Source organism: Archocentrus centrarchus, chromosome 9 (assembly GCF_007364275.1).
Source record: "Archocentrus centrarchus isolate MPI-CPG fArcCen1 chromosome 9, fArcCen1, whole genome shotgun sequence".
Classification (NCBI taxonomy): Eukaryota; Metazoa; Chordata; class Actinopteri; order Cichliformes; family Cichlidae; genus Archocentrus; species Archocentrus centrarchus.
This window is the reverse complement of record NC_044354.1, coordinates 1,211,352-1,236,578: the sequence shown is the minus strand read 5'-3', so window position 1 is coordinate 1,236,578 and position 25,227 is coordinate 1,211,352. Positions and strand designations below refer to the sequence as shown.

General features: G+C 41.7%; 1 protein-coding gene across 1 annotated transcript; it reads right to left on the bottom strand.

Annotated features, from left to right (window-relative positions):
* Positions 1-4,144: 4,144 nt before the first annotated feature.
* Positions 4,145-24,963, bottom strand: ptgs1 (prostaglandin-endoperoxide synthase 1). Its single transcript, XM_030737346.1, has 11 exons — positions 24,833-24,963; positions 24,666-24,755; positions 15,825-15,941; positions 14,691-14,831; positions 14,098-14,241; positions 13,845-14,026; positions 13,676-13,759; positions 10,102-10,348; positions 8,492-8,778; positions 7,863-8,010; positions 4,145-4,804 (listed from the first exon to the last, which is right to left on the bottom strand). Exons 1-11 carry the CDS (start codon positions 24,837-24,839, stop codon positions 4,455-4,457), a joined length of 1,797 nt encoding a protein of 598 aa, XP_030593206.1. The 5' UTR covers positions 24,840-24,963; the 3' UTR covers positions 4,145-4,454.
* Between the last annotated feature and the right edge of the window lie 264 nt (positions 24,964-25,227).

Here is a 25,227-nt window from a genome sequence, read left to right as displayed (position 1 = left end):
TGACCAGCTGAGATCCACAGATCCTGCACTGATGGTGTGCAGTTAGCATAGAATACTAACAGTTATGGGATGAGGTTAGCACGTTGATCCAAATCACATGAATGTTTTGTTTTGCTTGGAGTTCATTTGGAGTTTTCTCTGTGTGAAAAGAAACCAAACCAAGGAAGAAGCTGATTTGGATCAGAATGAAAGACCCATATGTTTGAACAGGTCATAGGTCACCAAGTCAGCAAAGTTGCGACACAAGAAAAAGTCACATAATATCTGAAGAATTAGCAAAAGATCACGATGTAACTAGATGTGCTCTCAGCAGAGCGGATGTCTCACCCACCCCAAACCTTTCTGTGTGCTGATACTATACTGCAATAGATACCACCCAGTGAGGTCATACTCCACGAGGCTCACCCATATTTTAGTTACATGTCACTGGCTTTATTTTTTACTCTACAGGAGTGAATTACTTTTTTTACCCTAAAATTTTCACCATTCTGGATCATTAGACCTGGAATCCTCCTTCGATCATGAACAAACTTCTCCATATGACAGAACTTTTGTTCAATTTTCATCAAAAGCATCAACATTTTTCATCAAAATAGACAAACAGAGCAACACATAACCTCCCTCTACCTATTGGTGGGCGAGGTAATAACTTTGTCATTAAGCATGAAACTATAGTCGGGAGAAACTCCAGCTGAACCTGCTATATATATAATAGTGATTTGCTTGATATTTATAAAATGATCAGCGGTTTTATAGGGAGCTACATGTGTCATGGTTTCCCCTGATGAAACCCCAGTTTATCTCTTCACCTTGCACATGTGTGCAGTGTCACAGGTGCTATTCCTGACAGTTGTGCAAAACTCCTTGTAAAGATTTTATTTTAAATGTTTGTGCACAGATTTAAAGCGCTAAAAATGTAAAAATGTGTTAAATACTGACCAGTAGCGGTACGAAATTGCAGATTTCCAGTTTTAGTAACCTAACCATGCTAATTGTCTCTAGGCTTTAGCTGCATACTTGATACACAAATCCTTCTACCTAACTTTTAACAAGGAATACAGACATGTCTCCCAAAATGAATATAACACACTGACTAGGGAGGCAAACATTGTGTATTAGTATTTGCATCATTTTTAATTTCTTTAGGATGGGACTTTATGTGTTATTGTTTACTGGCTACATTTACTGTCAGGTTGTCTTTTTTTTTTTTTTAAATGAAATAGAAAATGTATATGTAGCATGAATTTATCTGTTAACTGGATGTAGGGTAGTTGATGTAAAAATCCTTCAATTTGTGTCTCTTCTAGTGAAACAGCCAAGGAAACATGCTTTGCAATTTTTGTGATCCAGTCCAAACTTGTTTCAGCTCATTATCTTATTTGACTGTTACACCTTTTTGAAACCAAAGGAAAGTAACTGGAATGTCAGTGATCATTTAGACAGTGCACCCAAAGACGTTCAACAGAGGAACACCTACTTTCTGTTAAAATGTTAGTTGCTTTACTTTATTAAAAAGCTGTAATTGTCACCATGTGCATCAGACCTCATGTGTCCAGATCCTGTATCAGTGGAGGCTAAAATCATGCAGCACACCACTTTCAGCAAGAAGACAACATGCATGGGAAAGTTTATATCCAGGTTAAAATAACATTTAATTAGAAAAAAGTTACAGCACTCATATTGGGGAATGGACTGTGTTAGTGATTATCATGCAGGGCTGAGAGATTTAAAAATTATAAGAATATGATTAATGGTGGGAGGGAAAAACATGAGCGAGGCACAGTGGTAACGTAATTTGCGCTGTCTACGTTTCCTTCGTGTGCCCGTGTGGGGTTTTCGCTGAGCGCTCTGGCATCTTCCCACAGTCCAGAGACGTGCAGGTTACATCAGTTAAGTGGTATTCAAACTGTGGCCACTGCAGGAGAAGCAGGGGAAATATATTGTAGTACTGTGAATTAATATGATTTATGTAGGAAAAGTAAACAGCTTAGTGTTATCATGTTGACGTATAATTCACTAAAAATCAGCTTATTTGCTTTTGTACTGAAGTGATCAGTAAAAAGAGTCTCATGGGTTAACCGGTGGTTCCTGACTGACTGCAGGTTTGGATGTGAGCCTGAATGTTTGTGAAGTTAAACTGAAATCATGGCAGTAAAAAAAAGTCCATGTACTCGACACAGTTGAGAAACTTCTGCTAGACAGACTATTGGGTGCTATTTTCAGCTCTTGTTGTGCAACAGCGGCGGCTGAGGATCTCTGTCACTTTGGAGCATTAAGACAGTAAATTCTTCCCTCCTTCTATTGAACAATGATTTTTATATGAAAAACCATATAAAAGGCCACATTTACCTACCTTTGAACAACTACTGGCATTTTTATAGAATCAGTAGTTTGAGCCAGTCTTTGAAGGCGTCTTTCAGACTTCATAACTGATACTTTTTACACAAGTACCCCAGCACAAGAAGCTTCAAACTGGATCAAAATGTACAAATAAAACCTTAAAAAATAAGCTGAAACATCCCCACACTGACGTACTGCTGCATCCGTGAATATGTTGCAGCACTCAAAGATGTGCGACATTCTTTTAAATAAAACCTACAGGGGTCAGTACCATCACACCTCTCTGCAATTAAAGGGGTGATGGTCGAGGCAGACGTGCTATATCGTACCACAAAGTGAGAGTCTTGTGTAAATTATATAATAGTTATTTATGTGTCGAGGATGTACCAAAAATATTTAATGGATACTCTCTGTCCTTGTGTCTGCTTGCTTGCTGTTATGACACAGGAGTTTTGGTCTCAGAGCGCAGAACTCATCAACCTATAGTTCAAGCCACTAAATTTACACATGAAACCCAGAAGTATCACTTGCCGCCTTTGTGGTGTAAAACCACAGTGGAGTGTAAGCTCATTTCTCACAGGACGAGACGCCACCCTTTGCATCCTGTCAGCCATTAAGTGTGAACAGAACAAGTTAGACCTGAGGCGACAGCATGAAGTTGTGCAACGTAAAGATGCTATACACACATTTAAAAAGTAAAAACCTGTGATCACTGTGTTGGCATGCAACCACAGCTTTGTGATATTTTCAATTTTGGATGTTTATTATCATTAAGTTTTGACTTCTGTTTTTAGTTTTTAATTATTAAGATTTAGGTTTTGGATTCCTCCTCTGTTTTCTTTATCATTCTAATAACTTTCAGCATTAGTTATTTGAGTTCTGGTCTTTATTTGGTTTCGGTGGACTGTTGGGTGCCTGTTTAGATTTTGAATTTACTGTAGCTCCACTTCCTGCTCTGAGTTCCCTCAGTGTTTCCCTCTGTTCCTCCCTCCGTCTCATCCTTCTGTGTCAGGGTTTTGGCCCCCTGTGCTAACTAGTGAAGTCTGTCCTGTTTTAAACTGTCTTTTGGTTATTTCCTCTTTTAATTTCATGCTGTTCCTCCATCATTGACTTTGGCCTTTGCAAAGAATTGAGACTAAACAACAAAACTTGAACTCAAATTAACTTTTGCTCAGGCTTTATTCAAGTTGTGGCAGCATGGTGGTGTGCTGGTTAGCTGTTGCCTCACAGCAAGAAAGTCCTGGGTTCGGTTTCACCTTGGCTCAGACCTTTCCGAGTTCTCCCTGTGTTTGGGTGAGTTTTCTCTGGGTTCTCTGGTTCCAGTCCAAAGAGGACTGTGGGTTTGGGTAAACTGGTGATTCTAAATTGCCCACAGGTGTCAGTGATTGTCTGTGTCGGCCCTGCGACAGGTTGGCGACCTGTACAGAGTGTACTCTGCCTCTTGCCCAATGACAGCTGGGATGGCTCAGCTCAGAATTTAAACATCGTTTGCTGCGGCTTTTCTAGTCATACTGACCACTCAACGCACTTTAGACTACAAGGCACATTCTAACCGTATCTTCATACAGCACTTTATTCTATACACTTCAATTTAGGCTCAGTGATTAACCTAACATGCATGTCTTTTGACTGTGGAAGGAAGCCAAAGAACTCGAAGAGAACCCACAACGGCATGCAAACCCACCCACAGAGTGCCCCTGCATTTTAACTAACACCTGCTTTAACCAGCAACCTTTAACTGCTGACCACTGTACCACCGCGCTGCCTGTGATTTTTAATTTCCTCAAGCATGAAACACACTTGGTTTGTCAAAATTAACAGTTTATTAGTATTTCTTATTTTAATTAAAAATAAAATATCAATCTGCGGTGTCTTCCATTTATTTTTTGCACTATGGAAATACATAATTTCCTCCTTTGTCAAACATTTAAAATTATACTAGCCGATATCCAAATTCTCTCTGAAGTGAAAAGACAGATAAACTTCACAAAGTTAACAGACAGAACTGCAGGCAGGGTTAAACCCCCTCAGTTAACCTGTGTAGTAATAGCATTCCCCCTTCTCATGAACAGCAACAAACCGTGTCTGAGTAGGATTATAATTCAGATGATAATTCAGAGTTCAGTGGATGGTTTCCTCGGTTTTGCCTCCTCCTCATTTCGTGGCACATGGAAGTCCACGTATGGACACCACTTGGTGTTGAGACACACCAGTTTTTTCAAAGTGGACTTCTTGATGATATTGAAGCCGGTCTCGCCTCCGAAGGTGCTGGGCTTCCAGTACTCAGGTGAGCAGATGGGGTTTCCGAGCAGGCCTTTCAGAGAGAAGGGAGCACCCATCTCCACCATGCTCTCACCAAAAATTGCATCAGCACGAGCTTTCTCCAGCATTGTGCCTGGGTAAAACTCCAGCGCATCTATGTCACCGTAGAGCTCTTCTAAACCTCGGGCTATTTCACTGTCATCTGTTTGGGAAAGAAATAGGGCAGTAAATTATTATTCAATTTCAATTCAATTTCAATTTTATTTATATAGCGCCAAATCACAACAAACTGTCGCCTCAAGGCGCTTTGTATTGTGGGTAAAGACCCTACAATAATACAGAGAAAACCCAACAGTCAAAACGACCCCCTATGAGCAGCACTTGGTGACAGTGGAAAGGAAAAACTCCCTTTTAACAGGAAGAAACCTCCAGCAGAACCAGGCTCAGGGAGGGGCAGTCATCTGCCGCGACCGGTTGGGCTGAGGGGAGAGAAAGACATGCTGTGGAAGAGAGCCAGAGATTAATATCAATTAATGATTAAATGCAGAGTGGAGTATAAACAAAGTAAATAAAGTGAATGAGAAACAGTGCATTATGTGAACCCCCCAGCAGCCTAGGCCTATAGCAGCATAACTAAGGGATGGTTCAGGGTCACCTGATCCAGCCCTAACTATAAGCTTTATCATAAAGGAAAGTTTTAAGCCTAATCTTAAAAATAGAGAGGGTGTCTGTCTCCCGAATCCAAGCTGGGAGCTGGTTCCACAGAAGAGGCGCCTGAAAGCTGAAGGCTCTGCCTCCCATTCTACTCTTAAGTATCCTAGGAACCACAAGTAAGCCAGCAGTCTGAGAGAGAAGTGCTCTGTTGGGGTGATATGGTACTATGAGGTCTTTGAGATAAGATGGTGCCTGATTATTCAAGACCTTGTATGTGAGGAGAAGAATTTTAAATTCTATTCTAGATTTAACAGGGAGCAAATGAAGAGAAGCCAATATGGGAGAAATCTGCTCTCTCTTTCTAGTCCCTGTCAGTACTCTAGCTGCAGCATTTTGGATCAGCTGAAGGCTTTTCAGGGAGCTTTTAGGACAGCCTGATAATAATGAATTACAATAATCCAGCCTAGAAGAAATAAATGCATGAATTAGCTTTTCAGCATCACTCTGAGAAAGGATGTTTCTAATTTTAGAAATATTGCGCAAATGCAAAAAAGCGGTCCTACATATTTGTTTAATATGTGCATTGAAGGACATATCCTGGTCAAAAATGACTCCAAGATTTCTCACAGTGTTACTGGAGGCCAAAGTAATGCCATCCAGAGTAAGTATCTGGTTAGACACCATGTTTCTAAGATTTGTGGGGCCGAGAAGAAGAATTTCAGTTTTATCTGAATTTAGAAGCAGGAAATTAGAGGTCATCCAGGCCTTAATGTCTTTAAGACATTCCTGCAGTTTAACTAATTGATGTGTGTCATCTGGCTTCATTGATAGGTAAAGCTGAGTATCATCTGCATAACAATGAAAATTGATGCAGTGCTTTCTAATAATACTGCCTAAGGGAAGCATGTATAATGTAAATAAAATTGGTCCTAGCACAGAACCCTGTGGAACTCCATAATTAACCTTAGTGTGTGAAGAAGACTCCCCATTTACATGAACAAATTGGAGTCTATGAGATAAATATGATTCAAACCACTGCAGTGCAGTACCTTTAATACCTATAGCAAGCTCTAATCTCTGTAATAAAATGTTATGGTCAACAGTATCAAAAGCTGCACTGAGGTCCAACAGGACAAGAACAGAGATGAGTCCACTGTCAGAGGCTCTAAGAAGATCATTTGTAACCTTCACTAATGCTGTTTCTGTACTGTGATGAATTCTGAAACCTGACTGAAACTCTTCAAATAAACCGTTCCTCTGCAGATGATCAGTTAGCTGTTTTACAACTACTCTTTCAAGAGTCTTTGAGAGAAAAGGAAGGTTGGAGATTGGCCTATAATTAGCTAAGACAGCTGGGTCAGTGATGGCTTTTTAAGTAGAGGTTTAATTACAGCCACCTTGAAGGTCTGTGGTACATAGCCAACTAATAAAGACTGATTGATCATTTTTAAGATTGAAGCATCAATAATTGGAAAGACTTCTTTGAACAGTCTAGTAGGAATGGGATCTAACAAACATGTTGCTGGTTTGGAGGAAGTAACTATTGAAGTTAACTCTGAAAGATCAACTGGAGCAAAAGAGTCTAAACAAATACCAGCAGTGCTGAAAGCAGCCGAACATGAAGAATAATCTTTGAGATGGTTATGAATAATTTTTTCTCGAATGTCTAAAATTTTATTTGTAAAGAAATCCATGAAGTCACTACTAGTTAACGTGAAAGGAATACTCGGCTCTACAGAGCTCTGACTCTTTGTCAGCCTGGCTACAGTGCTGAAAAGAAACCTGGGGTTGTTCTTATTTTCTTCAATTAATGATGAATAGTAAGATGTCCTAGCTTTACGGAGGGCTTTTTTATAGAGCAACAAACTCTTTTTCCAGGCTAAATGAGCATCTTCTAATTTAGTGAGACACCATTCCCTCTCCAGCTTTCGGGTTATCTGCTTTAAGCTGTGCGTTTGTGAATTATACCACGGAGTCAGGCACTTCTGATTTGAAGCTTTCCTTTTCAGAGGAGCCACAGTATCCAAAGTTGTACGCAGTGAGGATGTAAAACTATTGACGAGATAATCAACCTCACTGGGAGCAGAGTTTAGGTAGCTTATTATAGAGGTTTAAATTCATACTTATGTTACTGCGTTACTCACTAAATGTGAAATAAAATGAGTAGTTTTCTGTTGCTGGACTACACCTACCACAACTGCCAACAGTTAGCATGCCAGCATGTCAAACACTGATCTCAATAACTCCTGGTTGGGTTGTTATTTCATTGTATAAATCCATTCATGCTTGATGAAGCCCTCACACTATGACTATCCCCTGACTTTCCTGCAAGCTTCAGAGGCTGCTATTTGTATTTTTGATTGAATCATCTCAACATACATTGAACAGTTTGCTGTAAAATTAAGGCGACATATTTAAGTCGCCCTCATATCTTCTATGCAGGGAAAATAAATGTATCAAATAGAGTTACAGACACTGCCTTGGAAATGCCCACCAAGAGGCATGAAGCCTATTGAGGAAAATGCATGCATAGATTCCATGGTGTTCCATACACGAGTAGGAAATCACAAAGGGAGCGTGCATGTGTTCCGATTTCTTCCACTTACCAGTTAATTCATCAAAGGACGTGTAAGGCTTCAGGTTAAACCTCTTTCTGTATTCATTGAAAGGTTGCACACGTGCAGCTCTGGACTCTGTGATGACCATTTCTGCAACTTTAAGCACCACTTGGTGAGAGTTGCGACCTCCTCCTATCTAAAAGATGATGAGCAGTAAGTGACAAACGATCCCCTCAGCTTACAACACGCACATACATGTTCTCAACTTTGCATCTCCAGTCTCAGCAAACAGAAGTAGTGTACCACTTTGCATGCACCCAATGCTGCTAAAAGATATTATCTGATAGCTTTATCACACATTTCATTTCAGGATGTAATTATGAGGGGAACTTGTGGGTGGGTTAAGAAATGTAGCAGTTCAATGGTTGCAAAAAATGTGTTATACTGCATGTTGCACCATCCTCCCTCAGTAGCTTTACTTTTCATAGTTAAGTGAAAACTGAGATGATGTTTGAAGCTATTTTGGTTAGCAATGAAGCAGTAAGTGTCAAACAAGCTGATGAAGAACAAGCATGACTTTCTTTATTTCTTGCTATGTATTATATGTTTATTATAAATGGTACCAAATAAACATGTCCCCCCCTTTTCCCGTTTTGAGTTCTTTTGAATTTCACTACCTGTCCTGCAGGCTGCCGAGAGAATGCATCCACCAGCCTCTCCACCCCATAATGCATCAGGAGGGACGTGTTGTATAAAAACTGGGAGTATGGGATTTCTTCTCCCTCTATGAGGATGCTGTCAGGCATCAGTGGGTGCCAGTGGTAGAGCTGGCAGAACTCCAGGGCAATCCGATTGCTGTACTGGAAACGCTCACCGAAGAGCAGGGAGGGGTCAAACTTCAAATCCAGCATGTAGCCACTCAGGTGCTGCACATACTCTTCTATTATAATGTTGATGATCTCACCTGGGGGCAAAATATAAAAAAATAACTGATAAGAAAAAAAATGAATAAAAGATCCAGAGAAGTTGGAAAAAAGTTAAAATGTTTAAATAGATAATTTAATTCTTATGATTGGGCGAAAAAAAAAAAAGACTGTACAGGTGAAAATACACACAGACATAATACATATGTGTATATATACACATGTTTATTTTTTTTTTTAATCTAAATTTTCTTTTGAAAATCTGCCATGTTGGGAATATAAATTAAACAACCCTTTGAAGTTTAGGTGGTGTAAAGTAAGTCAGATTTATAATATCTCCTATATTAAATGTAATTTAAGCTTAAAACATCACCACTTAGTGATACTGACAATGCAATTACTAAACACAATATGCAAATATTTAGATTGCCCCGCTTAGCTGCATCACTGCAACTGTAAAATGGCAATTTGGAAACACAGATCATGGTTGGTACAGTAATGTCAGCCATCAACATGAACACTGCCAACTTCATGGATGGTTTGTTGGTGACTGAATGGGCAAATTGCTGGCCCACTGGTGGAGTCTCCTGTGGTTTGAACAATAAAACAGTGATCAGTGATCACGTCAACCTCTGCCACACAAAGAAAAAGAACTGTGCACACATAGTGATTGTGGCCTCACAAAAATGTTTAAATTTACAACCTCAAACCACCATGCCACAATTTTAAAATTGAGGCATTGTAATAAACAGAACAATGACTAATGACTTCAATACACATTAAAAAAAACTCTTATAACTGCCTTTGTGGTGTACTGAAAGTATGTGGACATGAGAGACAAAAGCTAAAAATTATACTTGAACTATATCGCATACACATGAATATGAACTTGAGTGACATCCCATTCTTAATCCGTGGGATTTAATAAGGTTTAGGAGTGTGTTTATGGGGCATTTTTGACCATTCTTCCAGAAAGGCATTTGTGAGGTCAGACACTGACTGACTCGCAGTCTTCGGTCTGATTCATACCTAAGGTGAACATTAAGGCAAAGGGCTGCATATATATATATATATATATATATATATATATATATATATATATATATATATATATATATATGCAGCCCTTTGCCTTAATACGCATATAATGCATGAAAGTATGAAGTATAGATCAAGCTTTATTCTCTTTATTCTTTTCAGCTTCTTCAGGCTATATCTCTAATTTGACATGCTGTTGTTTTAATTGGCTAATCTTGCGTCTAACTGACCTACAGACAAGTAGTAGATAAAGATGAATAAAAAGTGTTTTGCTTACAGTGTGTGTACTCCAATCATTCCAGCACTAAATGTTGACTTTTACTCACCGATAATGATGAGCCTGGTGGTCTGGAAAAGCTGCTCATCATCCCAGGTGGGATGTTCTGCCTTCAGGATGTCACAGACTCTGTTATGCTCCCTCAGCCATATGGTGGCATACATGCTTAGACCCGGCAGGATTCCAAATAATTCCTGACCGATGGCCAGACGCTTGTCAGCAGGGATATTTTCAGGATACACCATGTGAACAGGGACCTCAGATACTGCAGGAGGGTACATCTCACCATTTACCAGCTGTGGAAGAAGAGTCCTGAACCTTGTTAGTTAATTTATGTGATTTATTTACTATATTTACCGACTATATTAATCAAATTAATAAATTCTTGTGCAAGTCGTGTAAAAATCAAAAGTGCCACATATCTGATGGGTTATATTTATAAATCAACATCCTCGAGTAGAGCAGCTTTGAGATTAAAATGAATGACAGGAAGAGTTTCAAGCTGTTATCAAGACATCCAGATAAGGTGCCAGTGAAAAAAATAAAGTGACAGACTGAAATTTTCTCTTTAACCACTAATCAGTTATCTGGAAGTTGCAGCAAAATGTTCTCAGAAGTTGATGTGCTGCAGGAAGTGAAAGCAATGTATATGTATATGACTCAGTCAGCATGCACAACAGGCGGCTCGATGAGGGTCATATTAGTGATGAGGAGGTATATTTAAATGTAGCCAGGTACCCAAATTAGGCTTGAATTATTACTTTTTTATGCTAATTGTTACTTAAAAAATAAACACATCGAAGACTCACTGAAGCTAATAATTTCAACAAGCTCGTTAGAATCTCTTTTTTTTTTCCTTATATATAAACAAATTACTGCACCTTTTCCATTTTCCTAGGAAAATAAAAAGAAATGAAGGGTGGCTCAACAGTTTTGCACAGTAGTTTATTGAAGATTATTATATAATATCACAGTTACAGCTGCAGTATCACAGTTTGCAGTCTTGGCTTCAGAATTGTTCATCATCCCAATATATCAATACTGAGATCTATGACATCAAATCTGATGCAACTGTTCTGCTGTTATTTTAGAAACAGAGATAAGTAGAAGCAGCTTTCACTCTGCAGTGTGCAAAACCTCATCAACTGCTGTCTGCACTTGTTTCGCAGTGAGCCCAGTGGGTAAAGTGGGTGAGTAAATGGACATCTCGATAACAGCCTATGTCAAGTCTGGGCTAAGCTACAAAAAAAAAGACAGCTGCATACAAAAAAAGAACAATTCAAGTTTAAAATACCAACGGAATTTGGAAAAAGATAATTATAGAAATTAAAAGTATGATTTAGTTTTTGAACTTGGGTGGAACATTTTAAGTAAAGGTGAGAACTGCAGATATTAAAGTGTTTTTGAAAGTTGATTAAAAACAAATAAATAAATACAAATAAAAAGATTTTTTGTTTTCCTTCCTGTTCCCTGCATTCTTTTTTTTAAATATATATTAATGTAAATAAAATAAAGTACCGTATTTTTCGGGCTATAAGGCGCACTTAAAATCTTTAAATTTTCTCAAAAATCAGCAGTGCGCCTTATAATCTGGTGCGCCTTATGTATGAATTCTTGTTGCGCTTACTGACCTTGAACCAATTTTATGTGGTACACTGCGCTCAAAAATGTGTCAAAATGTTTTAGTGCAACATTGATAAAGGACGCTTCACAAATATCTACATTTTCCAGAGCGTACAAAGCGTACGACAGGGGTGTAACACCCAGCGTACGCTTTTCAAATAGAAAATGTTGTCGGTCTGTGTAGTTTGAGCCCTGCCATCATCCACAGGCATCCACACCGCTGCACCATTGCGTGGTCTGCAGCGATATTTCCTCCAGTCTGGTGGATCAGTTCAAAGGCCTCATTGAATTCTCTAAAATAGTCCATCATCGATTCACAAAATGACTCTACTGACGATATTAGACAGGAACAAGCTGTGAGTGCAGCGCAGCAGGTGTGGAAAGCAGCCAAAGCCGCCGGAGATAAATTCAACAAGAAGTGGAAGCATTGTTCCAAAAATAGAAACCGGACACAGTAAACTACAGAAAATGATGATGAATTTTATTCTACATGTTCCTAGCCTATTTTAATCCATGCTGGCCCAGATATTTGTGCGTAATCTGGTGATCAGCGGCCGGCACTGTTGCCAACTTTTGTGCAACAAAACTCGCTGTCGGCTGTCTCAAAAGTTGCTAAAGGACGAATCGAGGTCCGGGGGTGTGCTGTCCCCCTCGGTGCCAAAGAGAGGTCCGGGCGACGCCCCAGTGTATGAAGGGACGCAGTACGAGCGCTCTATGTACACAAAACACGGTGACAACGGAGTTTTCAGGTTTCCGGTGTTGAGTCAAAAACGGATTTCCTTTTTTTTTTTTTTAATAAATGTTTTTTCTTTGCTTATATTGGTAAATATACTGGTGCACAGGATTTATGAAGGGCTTATATATAAAATGAAAAAATGACTTGTTCTTACCCTCATTAATAAAGAATATATTGTCGCCTCTGTTAAGACGTTGACGAAGATGGCAAGAGATTGTCAGCAAAAGTTGCCCTTTTATTAACAATTAAACGGTTGCTGTGTGACGCAACCAAAAAAAAAAAACAGTAACAACAACGAGACTGACTCGGATAATGACGAGAGGGAACCCGGCATGCTTGATGCTGAAATCACCCAACTGTTCAACTCAGACACTGAAGGTGAGGAATTTGATGGATTTGTGGAAGATGAATGATTTAAAATGTGAGTGTATTTTTCTGTATTTGTTGCAACTGAACAATATTCTGAGTTATTGTGAATGAGTAGTTCAACTTACTTGACACTCTCTACATATGTTTTATCATGCACCTTATGTATAAAAATAGACCCGTTCATTGATATTGCGCCTAATAATGTGGTGCGCCTTATGGTCCAAAAAATACGGTATTAAATTGTTTGCATATAACCATGAATGTATATGGGTTTGAAGAAATGGACTGCACATGTTTGCAGAGAAGTATATATGTTTAGGTGGGCTTATATGTATGCCATCCATCCATTCATCCATCCATTCATCCATCCATCCTCTCCACTTATCTGGGGCCGGGTTGCTGGGGCAGCAGCCTAAGGAGAGAAGCCCAGGTCTCCCTCTCACCTCCACCTCCACCAGTTCATCTGGGGCTACCCCAAGGCGTTCCCAGGCCATCCAAGAGATATAATCTCTCCAGCGTGTCCTGGGCCTGGCCCAGGGCCTCCTCCCGGTAGGACATGCCTGGAACACCTCACCCAAGAGGCGCCCAGGAGGCATCCTAGTCAGATGCCCAAACCACCTCAACTGGCTCCTTTCAATGAGGAGGAACAGTGGCTCTACTTTGAGCCCCTCCCAAATGGCTGCGCTCCTCACCCTATCTCTAAGGGAGAGTCCAGCCACCCTTTGGAGGAAGCTCATTTCTGCCGCTTGTACTCTGCTTAGCAGACCGATCCCTGGCTATCGGTTTATATGTATGCAATAAATCTAAAGTACTTTCTTTTTTTCTCTCACTTTTTTAAATCTGTTTTTTCTTGAGAGTACAACACAGTTTTTACATGCAGCTTTATCATTCTTACCTGATATTTCAGCTTTCCATCTTTATGAAGCCGAAGTTGATGCTGTCTCACAAGATCTTCTCCATAGATGTTACTTGCATCTACCTGTGTGAGTATGACAAAATGCACTCATTTGGTAAAATGAACTGACAAACGCACTTCTTTGTTGTGCAGAATGTCAGAAACTCACGCCGTGACCCAAGCCCTTGGTGAAACCGCCTTGAACTTCAAGGTTTGTCTTGAAGAACTGGTGGGTAAAGTGTTGAGCCATGAAGGCAAACATCAAATTGGTTCCCTGAGGATCTGGTCTAAACTTCTGTCTCTTGAAAAATCTCTCTACCAGCTCTTTGACATCAGGAAGAACAGGTTTACCTGCAGAGAAAGAAACTCTTGAAGCTTTCCTCAGGAGCACAGTCATGTCTGTTCAGCTGTGTAGGTCTCACCTTTAGCTCCCATGGGCAAAGGGCAGTCTTCAGGTACAGGAGGAAGGAGCCTGGTGTAGTAGGAGAGGTTGTAGTAGGACTCCCAGCTGAGGTATCCATATTTGGTATTGTAGGTGGGAGGGCTTGGAATAAGGTTGCTCCTGACTTTAGGAAGAGGTGTCAGAGTCATAAGTAAAATATCTTTATTAGATATCGAAGTTTTCCTAAAGCCACTGTCTATAAATTCCATGAATACCAGCAGACTTAAACCTTTTCTACAACAACACAAAGTAAGAGCACCAAATTATGCATTAAACAAAGGAAATCTTGATGCTTAGAGCAGTGACTCAGTTCCTCTTGTGGGCTCAGATATTTGCATCTGCTAATCTGGTGCAGCAAACTGTCAAAACCCTTTGATTAAAACTGTAACATGAATTTCCAATGAATCACACAAAAATGTTTGTTCTGCGGTACGCTCGCTGTTTTTGTGTGCGTCTGTGTCGTGAGGCTTTCTGGGAGTTTCTCACAGATTAATTATTTAAGCCAGCCGAGAATATGTCTGTTAGCGTGCTGAATGAGTGACTTGCTCCGGAACATTTATTCAGTTCACCTACTTGTTAACACTAATCTCATGAAGGTGTCTCGTAGGAAAGAGTTGTTAACCAGGCTCCAAAACCACTGGAAATGAGTGAGGATGAAGTGAGCCGCTGAGGGGCTGGGCTTCAGCATGAGCCGAATTCTGGTCCAAAACTCCGCTGTGCATAAATATAAAGAAAAAAACATTTTTGCACCACGTCCTGTACACGGCAATTGTGAGCTGTTTATAAAGTTATTACTAATGACTTTATTATTGGAAAACAACTGTTTTTTGAGATCAGCTATAAACCATTAGCAGGAGGGTTTTGGGGGGTTACCAGACTGTGAAATGTCTCTTTCTAAATGACCAGAGCTGCAGAGCATCTGAAGAAAGCTATCATCAACAACAGCTTACAAAATGTATCCACTGTAGAATGTGTGTATTACTTAACAAACTTGTTACACTTTGTCACTTACTAAGATTTCTAGCTGTCATTTCAATGTTTTTTTTTACACGTTATTAATTACTTATAAACATTTAACAGCTTATAACAGACTTTGTTTTATTAATGTATAGTATAAGTGAACATGAGGCCATTTGTTTTCTTAATTCATAGCTTGTAGCCAATTTAGTGAAAAGTTTATCTCTTAAATACCTTTAATAAAGTCTCTGCGTTAGAGGTGACAGTTTGAAAGTGATGAGGAAAATCTTGAAGTCTCTCACTTATCTCATTTCTAATTCATATTTTGGAATGTGGCACTGCATGCCAAAATGGCAAATGGAAAACAGTTTGTCTGTGCAGATAACACTGGGTTCAGGTTTAAGCAGAAAAGACACTTTATTAAAGTTGTGGAAATGAAAACACTTTTGACTATCAGTGAGAAACAGGAAGTAAATGGATTTTACATTTTGTTTTCCGGTGACTCTGACCAGCTTCCCATGGAAGAAGGAGAAGGGGGGACTGGCTGGAACCTGAGGTTTTGCATGAACCTAAACTTGTACTTATGTTACTAAAGTGAGTACTAAGTACTCATGAGTACTTCCTTTTTACTTATATCTCATAGCTGTGCACGAAGAGGATTATGAAAAAAAAACAGGAGAACTTTAACACTGCATAAGGTTACCGTAGTGTTTCAGGCCAGCTTGCTCAGTTTCTTTGTTCTGTACTTACGTATAGTGCAGTTGTCTCCATAATATCCAGTACGAGTGCAGTCACATTTGAAACTGGCTGTGCCAAATCGCACACACACTCCTGCATGCTGACAAGGGTAGTAACAACAGGGATTCACTGCAAGCCAGAAATAAAAAAAAAAAAACATTCTTGTGATTTTCATGAATGAATAATGAAAACCTCACTAAGCTAAATGATTAATGGGTTGAGGGCGTGAGGGATGCTTAACATCAGGATCTCTACATGAAGCAATCGTTTGCATCCTAACAAATAAATGCATATAAAGTAATGCAAAAAATAAAGTTTTTTCATGACTTTATGCAGATGTGAAAAATTAGGGAATTAAGAGGGTAGGTAGCAGTCAGATGCTGCTAATTAAAGATGCTTGATTAACTGATGACCAGCTACTGTGACCACCTCTATAAAAGCAGACATTTTGGCAGTTTGCAGGTCTCGAGCATTTGGATGTGTGTTAACACAACGCCAGTGAGGAACGACATCAGCAATGATCTCAGAGAAGGATTGTTGTTGTTGGGTTGTAAGGCAACGTCCAAACAAGCTGAAGTCTATTGTTCTACAGTGAGAAAGATTTTTCACAAGTGGAAAACATCAGTTTTCCCAGGAGTGGATGTTCCAGCAACACTGGAGGCAGACCTTCAAGAAACTAGTTATCTCAAAGAGGCAAAGAGTGTCAAAAAGGCTCATCCACCAGGAAGAAGGGACATAATATCTAGCCCTAATAAATAATAACTAAACATATAAATAATTTTGCTCGAAATGATGTATTAGAATTAACAGATGTGATACGGCTCTCATCGTAGCCGGGGACTTTAACAGTGCAAACTTGAAAAAGCTGATACCGGAATTGATTCAACACATCGACTGCCCCACCAGAGGAGAGAGGACCCTAGACCACTGCTATTCTCCATTCAAAGATGGCTACAAAGCAAAGCCTCTTCCGCCTTTTGGGAAGTCTGACCACACCTCTGTCCTTCTCATGCCGAAATACAAACAACGGCTCAGGCAGGAACCCCCTGCTGTGAGAGAAGTGACACGGTGGTCTGATCAAACAGAGGCCGCACTGCAGGGTGCGTTGGATTCAACCGACTGGGACATGTTTCGCAGCAGCGCGGGCGGAGACATCGAGGAGTTTACGGAAACTGTTGTGGGATTTATTGGGAAAGTTGTTGAAGACACTTCACTTAGGAGGACCATCAGGACTTTTCCCAACCAGAAGCCGTGGGTGGATAAATCTGTCCGCGACGCCCTGAGGTCCCGCACCGTTGCCTACAACTCCGGCCTCGCCTCTGGGAACATGGAGGACTACAAGGTTGCATCATACAACGTCCGCAGAGCGGTGAAAGAGGCTAAACATCGCTACGGCCGCAGACTGGAACAGCAACTACAACAGTCTGACCCCAGGGGACTGTGGCAGGGACTACGCACCATCACGGACTACAAAGCACCACACACACACCCGGTGAGTGCCGACGCTTCTCTGGCTGATGAACTCAACATCTTCTTTGCGCGCTTTGAGTCGGGAAGCCGACAGCCCGCTGCGCTCCCGGCCGGAGGGGCGGAGACACTCACTGTGACGGAGCGCGACGTGAGGAGGGCGTTTAGACGTGTAAACACCAGGAAAGCGGCTGGACCAGACGGTATTAGTGGACGTGTCCTTAAGACCTGCGCTGACCAGCTGGCACCTGTGTTTACACTGATATTCAACCTCTCACTGAAACTGTGTGTGATTCCCACCTGCTTTAAAAAGTCCATCATAGTCCCTGTCCCAAAGAAACCACACCCCAGCAGCCCCAATGACTTCAGGCCCATAGCGCTCACCTCTGTGGTGATGAAGTGTTTTGAGAGACTCATCAAGACATTCATCACCTCCTCACTGCCCACCACCCTCGACCCACTACAGTTTGCATACCGGCCAGACAGATCCACAGATGACGCCATATCCTTCCTCCTCCACAAGACCCTTTCACACATAGACACTGGTAAGGGGAACTATGTGAGAGTGCTGTTTGTAGATTACAGCTCAGCATTCAACACCATAGTTCCCTCCAGGCTGGTGCATTTTTTTTTTTTTTTTTTTTTTTTTAGCCTGTCATGTCTGGCATCTTTCACAATCGGAATGATGATCCGAATGCACTGATGTACCAAACATATTTGCTTTGACAAGAACAGCTCTATATGTTTCCTATAGGCTCTTCTTGTTAATGTTTGCAATTTTATTTTTATTTATTTATCTTTTTATTTAGTTATTCATGCCAAGTCTGACAGGCAACAAGGAAGGGGCAAGAACAAGAGGTGGGGGGGAGAAAAGGGGGGGGGGGGGGGGGAGAAAAGGAAGAAAGGAGATAGAAAAAAAATAAAAAAAAAATAAAAGGGGTTGATATACTCACACACACACACACACACACACACACACATCCATACACACACCCATATGCACCTACATATACACACACACACAAACACACACACACAAGTTTATTGTTTGTAGTAATGTGTGTGTATGCGCCTTTGTCATGCAATGTATTCGATAATGAGGGCGAGAAACTGCAACCATGCCCCCCGCGATCCAGAGGTAGATAGGGAAGGACCCAGGGGACCCAGGCCATCCACAGCACAGGAGCTCAGAAGACTTGGGGCCACACATCCCGATGGCAACCGCGTACACTCCCCAGAAGAGGAAGGAGGGAGGCTACAGACGGAACCCCCACACTCCAGGGGCTAGAGTCCAGAGAGCCAGAGACGACGGGCAGCCCACCCCCCCCGGCAGGCCGGCACCCCCAGCACGAGCCAGGCATGCGGCCCCCGAGGCCCCAAGCGCCCGAGAGCAGCCCGACACCCGGCAGAGCTCCCCCACGCGCCAAAGAGGCCCAAGCCACCCCCAGGTCACGGCCGCCAAGGGAGCAGGCCAAAAACCATGCCGAGACATCCGGCCACACATCCCGGGACCCACGGGCACCCACACCCCAGGGGCGGCAGTGACGACCAGTGGGGAGCAGCGTGGAGCGGTAGGGAGGGGTAACTCCCACCCTCCGTGTCCCACCGGTGCCAAGGCTTGGCAAGCCACCAACCCAGGCCCAGCTGTCCACACACACACACTCTCACAAGCACGCACGTACACACACACACACACGTACCAGTCATTCCCTCATGTACACAGGCTGGTCTCTAAGCTGCTGGACCTGGGCCTGGGCCCATCCCTGTGCAGGTGGGTTCACAGCTTCCTGACCAGCAGACCACAGGTGGTACGAGTGGGTCACCTCACCTCATCCTCCCTCACCCTCAACACTGGATCCCCCCAAGGCTGTGTGCTCAGCCCTCTGCTGTACTCACTGTACACCCATGACTGCGAGGCCACGTCAGAGTCCAACGTCATCATCAAGTTTGCTGACGACACTGCTGTTGTGGGACTAATCTCTCACAATGAGGAGACAGCCTACAGGAGAGAGGTCTCCCGCCTGGAGAACTGGTGCCAGGAGAACCACCTCCTGCTCAACGTCAGCAAAACAAAGGAACTGATCGTGGACTTCAGCAGGAAGCAGCAGAGGGACTACCATCCACTTGTCATCAGTGGTGCTGAGGTGGAAAGAGTGGACACTTTCAAATACCTGGGAGTGACCATCTCACAGGACCTGTCCTGGACTCATCACATAAACATCACTGTGAAGAAGGCCAGACAGCGTCTCTACCTCCTCAGGCGGCTGAGAGACTTCAAGCTCCCACTCAAGGTGCTCAGGAACTTTTACACCTGCACCATCGAGAGCATCGTGCGTGGGAGCATCACCACCTGGATGGGAAACTGCACCAAGCAGGACTTCATGGCCCTAAAAAGGGTGGTTCGTTCAGCTGAACGGACCATCAGAACCACCCTCCCCAACCTGCAGGACATTTACACCAAGCAGTGCAGGCTGAGGGCCATGAAGATCCTAAAACAGCCCAGCCACCCCGGACACTCTCTCTTCTCCCTGCTCCCATCAGGCCGGCGTTACCGCTGCCTGAGGGCTAAGACTGAAAGGTTGAAGAAGAGTTTTTACCCACAAGCCATCCGTCTGCTCAACTCTGAGCCCTAACTGGACCATTATTGCACAATGTAAATATTATAATTTAAAAAGTGTGTATAGTGTATAGTATATAGAGTATAGTGTATAGTGTGAATTACTTTTTTTATTTTTATTCTTCTTATTTATATGTGTGTGTATATATGGTTGCAGGTACAAAATACATTTCACTGTGCATTGTACTGTGTATAACTGTGCATGTGACAAATAAACACTATCTTATCTTATCTTATCTTAAAAATGAGTGAAAGTACTGATTCTGAGTGAGAGAAATGCAACATGGCAGCATGCACAGACAGGCAGTGGAAGACAGGAAGTCAGTGTAGCACAACAGGCGAGGCGGTAGAGTCAGTAAAAGAGTATAAAAAGCAAAGTTTTGCTAATAACAGGTGGCTAAATCAATCAAATTGAAGCAATGGCAGCTAACATACTGCGCCGTGATGAAAACTGAATTGAATTGAATTAAGACGCCGTCATCTCTTTGGAGTGAGTGTTGTGGAATTTTGGATTTTCACTGCTGTGCAGGAGGTTGGTCTTAACAGTCTCCAAGAATCATGTCCCTAAGACAAGACTGTGTCAGGATATTTCTGACTAATACCTACCTCAAGGGAAGTGACTTTATGTACTTCCCCTTACATTAACCTACATCACGGAACATCATGGGCCTAATCCAGGCCACACCTGTCACTGTCTCAATGTGGTTTCAGTATTTTATGCTCCACTGAAAATTGTCAGCATAATCTATGAGGCCCTGATGGCTGCAGACATGACAGTCTTCCTTCTCACTCTGGCAATGTGGCTGCAAAGAAAGAGGAAGGACGCAGTGGCTACACAAAATTGGTGCCATTGTTCTCTGGTGCCTGGATTGGGCTCAATCCAAGCCGGCATCTGGGGGTCCTGCTCAGTCCGAGCCTTGCCCAGAGTCTCGTCTGGAGCCCGAGGGGCTGGTTCAGTCCGAGCCTGGTCCTGAGGTGTGCCGTTGCATCCTTCCTCGGCCTCCTGTCAGGCCTCATCGCTGCCGCTGGCACTGCGGTCGATCCTCCGATCAGCCTCACTTCCATGAGGCTCCCCAGTCCTTAGGTCTGGCCCCTTGGCCTGGGGCGGCCCCCTGAACCTTTTAGACTGTTTCACCTCTGTTCTGCCCCCCTGTTTTGGACTGTTTTTCCGGCCTTGTGCCGTCACCTTTTGTCCTGGCCCTGTGTTTTTGTTTTGTTTTTTGTTCCGTTCCTTGGCCTTGGTCCTCCTGAACTGTTTGGCCCTTACCCTGCTTTGTCTCCAGTGTTTTGGGGTTATGGATTTTTGACCGGCCTTGTGCTGTTTTTGGACCCTGTTTGGACTCTGGTGCTTTGTTTTTGCTTCAGATTCAGATTTTTACTGCTCTTTGCTGCTGTGCAGGAGGTTGGTCTTAACAGTCTCTAAGAATCACGTCCCTACTACAAGACTGTGTCAGGATATTTCTGACTAATATCTACCAGAGAAGTGACTTTATGTAGTTCCCCCCATATTAATTTACATCACGGAACATCTAATCCCACAGCTATCATTGTGTGGATGATTCTCAATGTGGTTTCAGTATTTTGTGCTCCACTGAAAATTGTCAGCATAATCTATGAGGCCCTGATGGCTGCAGACGTGACAGTCTTCCTTCTCACTCTGGCTGTGTGGCTGCAAAGAAAGAGGAAGGCACCCGTGACACTCGCAGCCAGCGTGCGATCATCTTGACAGAGAATGAACAAAAGGCAGCCAACATCCAAAGAAGAGATTTGAATGACTTCAAGATGCCTGAAAAAATATCTCTGAAGACCACTTAAAGAAATTACAAGAGAGATAAAGTTGAAGAATAAATGTGGTCATGTCATATACAGACTTTCAAGCACTTTAGAATTGTAAAGACTTTTTTGCCTTATTTATTTGTATTCCCATTTGTTACCACTAACACATAAAAATATATCAGATTAATATCAGGTTGGCTGTGGTTCAGGTGGCAGTAGGTCACTTGCTAGTACAAAGATCAGTGTTTTGTGGCTCCTTGAGTTTGCATATTGAAATAAACTGTTTAAAGGCAAAGAGCAAAGCACTGTGTGTTACAAACGGCTATAAAAGGCATATCTCTGTATTCTGACTGCCTTGCTCCTGCATGGGAGTTGTATTCTACATGTATCGTAGATGTCTCTGTAGGAGAGATGGTGTTATAATATTTGGATGCTGTTAATTACTTCTGAGACTTTAGTTTTTGTCTGCACCTCCATTCAGTTAGCTTGTAAAATCCACTTAAAATGACTTTTAAAGGACACTTTGAATAACTCATAGAGACATTAAACCAGGCCTAACAAATACAGAGGCACAGACAATGAATGAATTCAAATGTATCTGTTCTTACCCGTTAATATATACATGTCAGATTGAGTCTTTAACAGTCCTTAAGCTAAACATTTGCTGAACTTGCTTCCCCAAAAATGTAACCAGAAGAGGTTTGTAACTCAAAAACACAAGAAAAGAAAAACACCAGTGAAGTGTGGTGTGTTAGACTCAATGCGCACTCTGTGAAACTACTACAGATAAATAAAGGGTAGCGCCTGCATTTAGCTTTGGAGATAGAAAACAGTCTCAACACAAAAACTGAAACTGAACTTTGAATTAATGGATTCTAAGCACATTATGTCTGCCAACAAACTCAGCTACCTCACCATATCTGTAACACTTGCTGTATTATCGCTTCCTCCCCCCTCTTCCTGCTTGCAGAAGCTCAGTGAGATAATGTGACACTGCAGCATTAGCTACAATTGAGTGGATAGATAAGCACGTCTACCCTCGAGTGAACAACAGATAGACTTAGGTGTAACAATTTGAATGTACCAACGAAGCACGAGGCGGCTCTTCTACTTTTAACAATATTGATATTTTAACTTTGTAAAAATGCTATTACAACCCTAAATACTCCATAGCCTATAAAAGTACTCACTGTGCAGTAAAATTGTCAGACTGTCAAACGTCTTGTATTAACATTACTGCTCCACAAGTGTGTACTTTGCTGCTGTAATGAAATTGAATTGAATGAAATATTATTTATATAGCACCAAATCACAACAAACTGTCGCCTCAAGGCACTTTATATTTTAAGGTAAAGACCCTACAGTAATACAGAGAAAACCCTACAATCAGATGACCTCCTGTGATCAAGTATTTGGTGACAGTGGGAAGGAAAAACTCCCTTTAACAGGAAGAAACCTCCAGCAGAACCAGGCTCAGGGAGGGGCAGTCATCCATCATCTGCCGCGAGCGGTTGGGGATGAGGGGAGGGAGACGGGACAAAAGACACACTGTATGGTAAATGTTTATGGCTAAGCTCACTTGAAGATACTATCCAGTAGTTTGATCTACTACAGTGTGTTTGTAGTATTGCTGTAATGGAGGTTTTGCAGCACAGGGAACTTCTCTTTAGGCCTAAAAGAGGTTTTTTTTTAACATGCACATTTTGATGCTATGGGGTGTAAAAATGCATATTTTGGCAGTACCGTTGCTCCAGATGTCCCAACTTTTCTCAGAGGTGAGGAAGAGAAAAGGTAAGCGCTCCTCACTATAAATAAATTCAGAGAATACTCCATTATTTTACCCTGAATAGATTTGCTGTGTAAGCCTATAAAGAGACTGAACTTATTTGAAACAAGAATGATCAATAGTCTTATTTAAAAATGCAATTTTTTTCAACAGTGTATTTTATTCAGGTTTTTGCATAACACCTGTCACCCATTCAGGTGTGCAGAGATTTTTAATTAGGCCCTTAAATGTCTAATTTGCTTTTTCTTGATGCATCAGAGCATTTGGAGTTTCACTGTTTCACTGGCAAGTACTAAACAACTAGGACAGTCAGAAAAAAGTAAACTACAGATACCTCAAATCTGCACGCCTATCTTGGTAGGCTACTTAACCAAAAGTACTTTGTTGCCTTAATTTCCAAACGCCTTCCCTTAGCCTGGCTTTGAAAAACATTTTTTCTTTGTGCAGAGTACCCTGCCAAATTTCAGTGCATGAGAAGTGACCGTGTGCACCTCCTTATCACTAAAGGAAAATCTCTTCTGAACTAGATATGAAAAATACTAATCAGAAAAACTTAAAGTGTCCTCAAGATATGAACAGTTCCCCGTAAACTGCTGCTAAAGCTCTGACAGCACCCATCATCTTCTGCTGCTGAATGAATGATAAATGAAAAAGGAAGCAAGAAGCTAACTCTCCTGACCACCACAGATGTGTGTAATGGCCATCACTATGCAACCAAGACACTGGAGCTCCACAGCAAGTAAACTACTGCAAGTCATTGATAATTTGATATCAAGTTGGCTGCTGTAACATAATTCTTATATTTAAAAGAAGAAAAGAAAAATACCACCTCTCTAATAAAACAGCTCACAGAGCAAAATGCACATTTCAAAGAGTGTGTAGCTCAAGAAATACTTTTAACCTTCCCGATGCTCTTGTGCAGTAAAGCTGGCATCACCACACCAGGAACATCACTCCAGTTTTAACACTTTGCACAGCCGTGCAGTGGAATGACTGGGTTTGGCCCACAGCTTTCCCTGTTTGAGGGGACTCAGTACTCTTTATGCTTAAAAACTATTCAGACTTAGCTGGTTGGTTTCTCGTATGCTTTAATAGCCTTTATATTTTTAAAAAGGAACAAACTATCACAGCTTCCTCAAACACAATCACAACATCATCAGTCTAATCAATCATCATGCCTCATGTTGTGCTTAAAGAAAGTGCTTACCAACACTTGAGTCAGCAGTACATGATGAGCTCTCCAGCAGCAGCAGCAGCAGCAGCAGGGTGATGGGCACCCGGATGAAGATGCTAAATGCTATAGAAAGTAATAATAATTATAGTGAGTTGATGTTTAATAAAAGAATATCAAGTTCAGAGAATTTTAGGGCTCACCTTTCATGCTGAGCTAAATTAGAGTTGTCTAAAATGTTCTGTCACAGTGTTATTCTGTTCCTATATATTTGAGGAAACAGGGGCAGGCTGCTCTTTTCATAACTTGCCATTGAGACCACTCTGATGAGGTCTCAATGGCTTTATACCATCAATTATCAGGAAGTGGGCGGTAACACGGCGTCCACCACTTCCTACATTTAGTCTTGAGGAGATTTTCACAGAAAACCCTACGACTGCCATGTGAATATTCTTACACGGACTTAGTTGTCAAATTGCTCTGATGATGAGGTTTAAATGCACTTTGTTTGTTTAGTTTTATAAGCAGAAATCCAATCTTCAAAAATTGAACATCACACAAATTATTGCAGTGAAACCAAACCAGGTTGAGACTGAAG